Source organism: Physcomitrium patens, chromosome 19 (assembly GCF_059467195.1).
Source record: "Physcomitrium patens ecotype Gransden chromosome 19, ASM5946719v1, whole genome shotgun sequence".
Lineage (NCBI taxonomy): Eukaryota > Viridiplantae > Streptophyta > Bryopsida > Funariales > Funariaceae > Physcomitrium > Physcomitrium patens.
Window position 1 is genome coordinate 14,254,538 of NC_143428.1, and position 6,122 is coordinate 14,260,659.

Consider the following 6,122-nt stretch of genomic DNA (forward strand, 5'->3'; position numbering starts at 1 on the left):
AAATGGTGCCTTTTGAGTGTGATCAGCTAATCGTGGAAATAAATGTGAGGTGAAAATAAAAATAAAACTAATTTCAAAAATAGTTTTTCAACCACAATCAATTACCTTCTAATGATATCTGCGCCCTGATCAAAAAAATTAGTCATTTGTCATAAGTTGAAACGTTTCAAAGCTTCCTTACCACAACTTGCAAACCCCGAAGAACGAACTATATCTTAAAGATTCGTTCAAGCCATAACTGCTAAAGTAGCTTTATTTGGTCGATTCTTAATTGATCCACATTGCTTAAGAGCATGTGTTGAAATTCAGAAGAGAAAAAACTCGATTACCACTTCGGATTCTGTGCACAAACTCGGGCCTCAGAAATGCACATGAAACAGCATTTGAAACATCTAGAGATCAACTTGAGCCACTCATAAATTATTTGACAGCCTACAGTACATGAATCTAAAAACATTATTAGTAACTCCTGACATGCTGTCACATTGTCAAACTGACTTGACCTCGGTTTTGAAGGCCCACGCTTCAGCCAAATCTCATCGCAGAAAAGGAGTCTTTTGACGCAAAACACCAAAAGTGACAACAGGCTGACTCCTTACCAACGTCTGCACGTATCTGAGCCTCAAGAGTATCAGAAGAAAAATTGGCCTGAACCCTGAGATGAATCTCCTTCAACGAATTCCCACTGTCACACAGTACCAGCATGAATAAACTTATTATGCACCACAACTTCCAACCATGGAAAGAAAGTAGTTTTAATAGAGGCGACCGACTTACTTTACAATGACAATCAATTTAGTTAACATGAAACTTAAGGGATCTAAAGATGTATACCTCAGGGTTGCTATTTTCTAATTCATGAAGCGTTAAGGGTCTGAGTCCTCCCAGAGGCATAAACCGTCGCCCCCGAGAGCCATGACCTTCTGTGGTGGCCATAAACGATGTTCTTAAGTTTCCAATAAAAGAAATATTCGGCAGGTAAGGGATGGACCTGCTATCAGGATACAGTGATCAGCCAGTGCTAATCAAAAAAAAAAAAAAAAAAAAAAAAAAACGTATTTAGTATGTAGCGTTTCTCAGAATATCTGACAGGGGATATGAAGCGATTGAGAATATAAGATGAAACATAGCCACCAAACAACACCCCCTATTCCCCAGGAGGAACCTCGCAATGTCCCATGACCTCTTTGTTGACCTGACACTCCTCATCCTCGTAGTCCAGTATTCAGTTGGTTCTCAAATATTTCTCAAGTCAAGTAACTCCTGTGATTATCCTCTGAGCGCCTGCTTGTCCGAGCCTTCACACTCTCGGAATCTCCAGAGTGCCGACTAGCATGAGAGTGACGGCCCCCCCGGGGAGTATGGCTGCCATTGTCATAAGAGTCACCATATTCTGACTCTGCCTCAAAACCTTCCTGTTGTCGATCTAAACTCAGTTGATATTCTTTTCTGATGTTCCATAACTTCTCCTTGGCCTCTTTCATATTAGGGCGATCAACTTTAGTAGGTGCTGAACAAGAAAATGCAAGCTCAAATACGCGCTCCAAAATCAACAAAACGGCAGCTGTTAACTGAAGCTTTGGATCAATAATAACCCTCAGCCTTCCCTCCAAATATTGTTTAAAGGCCTGAAAAAAAGAAAAATAAATAAATAAAAAAGAAACGTAAACGTTTCAGAAAGATCGATTGCACTAAAACCAGCAAGTGATCACGACATTAAAAAGTTCATTGATAGAGCAATCAAAACCTGGTCTAGATCCAGCCATGCGACCAACCTAACTCTAACACCGTTCACCTGGGAGTTGGTTAATGTGCTCCGCGAGCGTAAACAGGATCTAAAAGTGGACACGAGATGGGAGCACAAGGACCCAAGCGCTTTTAAATCTGCGGACCAACAGACTGAAGAACCAAAATAATCGCTTAAAGAAATGAGAACACAACAGGCGTATATTCACCTGGATCAGGCTCTTACTATAATAAAAGCACCATACACTGTAAGGAACGTGCTTCGGGTAGAAAAGTAATATGGCTCATAGCACTCTAGATCAGGTAGGGTGTTACCTATTCTACAGGTTCCAAGGTGGTCACAAGCTAGACATACACAGATGTGTGTATATATATATATATAAAGGAAGGACTCTCCTAAATACCACGGTGCTTGTATTTCTCAGAATTAACGTGAATAAGCTCACTTGAGGAACTATTATGTTAATCAAGCTTATTTTATTTATATCTGATCAACTCTGAATTTCAGGGTGAAAAATGCAAAATCTACCACGTAACAGAGTCAGTACGTGTAAGCAACACTGTGAATAACATTGAGAAGTTCGAAACATCTGCCATCCAAAAAATTCAACAAAGTGCAATAGAGAAGTGAAATTACCCATCTCACGGTCACTCGCTCATCACTAGGACGACTCAGCTCTATAGGGCGCCTCCCTGTGAAAAGCTCGACCAGCAATATCCCAAAAGAGTATACATCACTTTTCACGTTCAGTTGATACGTTGTCAAATACTCTGGGTCCAAATACCCTGCGGTCCCCTTAACTTGCGTAGAAACATGTGTAGCACCTTCCCCCGAGGGACCAGCTCGAGAAAAACCGAAATCGACAACCTTAGCGCGAAAGCTATCAGTGAGTAGAATGTTGGAAGACTTGACATCTCTATGGATTATAGGCCTGTCTGAAAACACCAAATAGCAGAAAACATGTGAATGTGTCAACTGTTGACAAGAAACCGAATCGACTGTATTGATTTCGCATAAATCTCATCACATATGAAGCGAAGACATTGTCGGGGCAACCAAATGTCCCAGTACTAAGCATCTTTGTATCTCCGCTGCACTGTGGGTATTTCTCTATACTAGAAGGGAGAAGTCCAAGTCAAAGATCTTTGCTACACATTTTAAAAGTCCAAGTCAAAGAACAGTTACCAGTATAATAGTGAAGGTATGTAAGAGCTTGAGCCACATCGATGGCAATATTCAAGCGGGTGCTCATGTCCAGAATAATCCCATATGGAACGCCTACAAAAACTCACCCATCGCCTCTCATAAGATTAAATCGAGCAATGAAACAAAAACCGCGACAGTTGTATCGAAACAGCATTCATTAGGGGAACAAAGTACATAATCATGTGAAGCTGGTTACAAGAGGGCAATTTCCTTTCCTGACGAAAACAATCATTTGGTATCCTAACTGATATGCTATTATATCTGATACATGCTGGCATCAAAACAGAGAAAGAGTGAAAATCTCGAGACTTTTCGTACAGAATTACAGTAGCAGATGAGAAATAAGGCCTCTAAAGCACTTCGAGACAAGACATTCAACCTAGGTTTTATGTCTCCAGGCTGTACCGTCAAGATGTTGCCTCAAATTTCCATTTGTCACATACTCAGTCACAAGAAGGCGCTCATTCTTCTCCTCCACGAAGCTTATGAGCTTCACCAAGTTCAGGTGCTCCACTTGAGCTAAAACTTCAACTTCGGTCTGAAATTCCTTGGAGACTCTTTTCTCAAATGCATCCTGACACCAGAGAAACATCCACTCCTTCAGAATCCCAACCATAGAAAGTACAGTACAAGTAAAATAGAACATGATTAAATAAACATAGGGTCAGAAAAATCCATATTTCACAATAATGAATCCCATCTCAAGGCCCTCGACCAATGTTACCTTCTTGGCTCGCTTGATAGCAAGCACAGTACCATCTTTGAGCTTCCCTCGGTAAACCTTGCCAAAACCTCCTTGTCCGATCAAGTGGGACTCGGAAAAATTACCAGTAATTTTGTTCAATTCAGCAATTGTAAACTTCACCATTCCCCCAGTCTTTCCCTGTTGGAATCCAGGACTTGGGGAGTTAGGTATGCTGATTGAATGATGGCTCGACCGATCTTGAGTCGTTAATTCTGCGATAGTAAACCATGCAGGTCATTCAACATGTCACATGTGCGCATCAGTGAAGCAAGATAGTGTTCTTATTCACAGAGCCGTCACTCCTTCAGTTGATGCAATTCCGAGATTTTATACATTGTGTGCTAACGCGTTTACTGGCCGATTAATGTCTTAAGAGATTCACGGAGGATGTTCCAATTCTTTAAGGCCAACAATACAGCTTAAATACCAAAATCCCACTGCGAATCCAACTTCCGTAGCCAGATACCCTCCGTGACCGCTGCGGAAGTCTAAATCAACAAATGCACCAAGTCATGTGGCATGATTGACTAGCTCACCTTCGGTTGGGGACTGTCATAAACAAGAGACGACCAACTTGATCTTGAAATGTACTTCAACAGATTTTAAAACAAGGGATACTAGACTGATCCGAACGGAAGAAAAAAGAAGAAGAAGAAGAAGAAGAAAGGAAAAAAAAAAAAAAGAAAAAAAGAGAGAGACTAGAGAAAGACTTGCCTGAGTCAGGATCCCCCTTGGAGCTGTCCACATAGTCTGGATCTTTCTTCCGCTTCCGCAGGCACGGCATGCAATCCATCGAAAATGGATTCCTCAAAACAAGTAAAAGCTGAAAGATATCCAGCGTTCTCGCCTGAACACCACAAAACCCCTGCTGCTTTAGGATCAAAGCTTCAATTCCAATACCACGTCTCAGCTCCAGAAGCGCCCGACGCCCAACGCCCGACGCCAGCTGTAGCGAGTGCACCACTTTCCCTTCACTTACACCACTCGAACAAAACCAATCATGTTCCGAAAACGCCGGCGGCCAAATCGAAGAAGCTCATTCGCAGTTGACCATCACTCCGATGAATCTCCAACGCCTCGTGTTCGTCACCCTTCACATATTCAATCATCCAAAACAAGTGCGCCTACCCAAACCACCTAAAACTGGTCTCCACAACAAACCCCCTCAACCAAATTTTGTCCCGTCAATCATGATCCATTCACAAGATTCTCACAACCCATCTCCTTCGTCGCAATCCTTCTCATTCCTCCACCAGCTCCGCCACCCTCCTTCTCAAACCGACTTCACCACAACCTTAAACGCACCACATCCCACACCCAACCCCAAAACAAAACCCCATGCCTACCAAAGACCCTCTTAGAAAAAGTGAAAGAAGAAGAAGAAGAAGAAGACGAAGAAAGAAAGAGTAGGAGGAGAAAAAAGTTTTAAAATTAACAATTAACAATCAAAACCCAAGAAGAAAATACGAAACACTGCGACTGTAACGACTACACAGTGGTGGAGGCACGCAATCGGAGCAACTAAAAGCGAGGAGTGAAAATTAGGCAGCGTTGGACGGTTGGTTGAGCCAATTCTTTCAGCGATGGCGCGGTTTCCAGGAGTGTGAGCATTGACGGAGCATGAGGTGCAGCGCAGTTGCTCCCTCCCTCCCCTCCATGGACGACGACCACGCACGCTCGTTGCAACAGCGCGGTCGGACGGACGAACGGACGGACGGAGGGGTCTACGTCCTTCTCCCCCCCTCCCCCATCCAGGCTCACTCCAACTCACACTCACTGCACATGCCTCCCCAGCCCTGACTGCCAGGCTGTCTGTCTGCGCGGGCTGGGCTGGGTGGTCCGGCCCCCGAAAACCCACTTTTTCCATCGTGCGGTCTCTGCACGTCTGACCGGAGGCGCTTCCCGATCTCCCCCTCACTTATCTGGAACTGCACGGTTCGTCGTTCTACCCCATGGTTGGATGGATGTGTTGACGAATGTACGCATGGTTCTATGGATGAATGTGTGGGTAGAGTCCCCCGCTGCCCCGCCCCCACCATGGAGTCAATGCACACTCTTCTTCTGTCTTGTGGTCTTCAAAGGGGGGGGGAGTTTTTCCTCGGAAACATCAAAATGGTTGACTTTCTATCGGAGACTTCTTCTGCTTCTGCTTCTTCTTCTTCTTTGCATACCCACATACGGTGGTAGTGACTTTCTCTTCAAAACTTATTGTATGCAGGGATTATTGTTTGCCGATACAGTAAGAACTTCATTAATTAGTTGGAATAGCAATTATTGTTGCCGACTGCTTTTTCTCCTGTTTCATTGGCTACTTTTTCAAAATGATATAAAGTTTTCCTTAATTTCTGAAGAATGCTACCTTCATTGGTATATTGTTCTTAAATGAGAACAGCAACCGCTCAAGCATTGATTGTCAAAGGTTGA

General features: G+C 43.4%; 1 protein-coding gene across 2 annotated transcripts; it reads right to left on the minus strand.

Annotated features, from left to right (window-relative positions):
• Positions 1–226: 226 nt before the first annotated feature.
• Positions 227–5,390, minus strand: LOC112296130 (calmodulin-binding receptor-like cytoplasmic kinase 2). 2 transcript variants are annotated; one of them, XR_016498559.1, is made up of 7 exons: positions 4,413–5,390; positions 3,678–3,910; positions 3,359–3,527; positions 2,933–3,025; positions 2,384–2,682; positions 835–1,628; positions 227–685 (listed from the first exon to the last, which is right to left on the minus strand). XR_016498559.1 is itself a non-coding variant. In XM_024548335.3 (6 exons), exons 1-6 carry the CDS (start codon positions 4,489–4,491, stop codon positions 1,248–1,250), a joined length of 1,254 nt encoding a protein of 417 aa, XP_024404103.1. In that variant the 5' UTR covers positions 4,492–5,390; the 3' UTR covers positions 751–1,247. The 2 variants fall into 2 exon arrangements, 1 of the variants encoding a protein (XP_024404103.1); XM_024548335.3 differs by lacking the exon at positions 227–685 and having other exon boundaries at positions 751–1,628.
• Between the last annotated feature and the right edge of the window lie 732 nt (positions 5,391–6,122).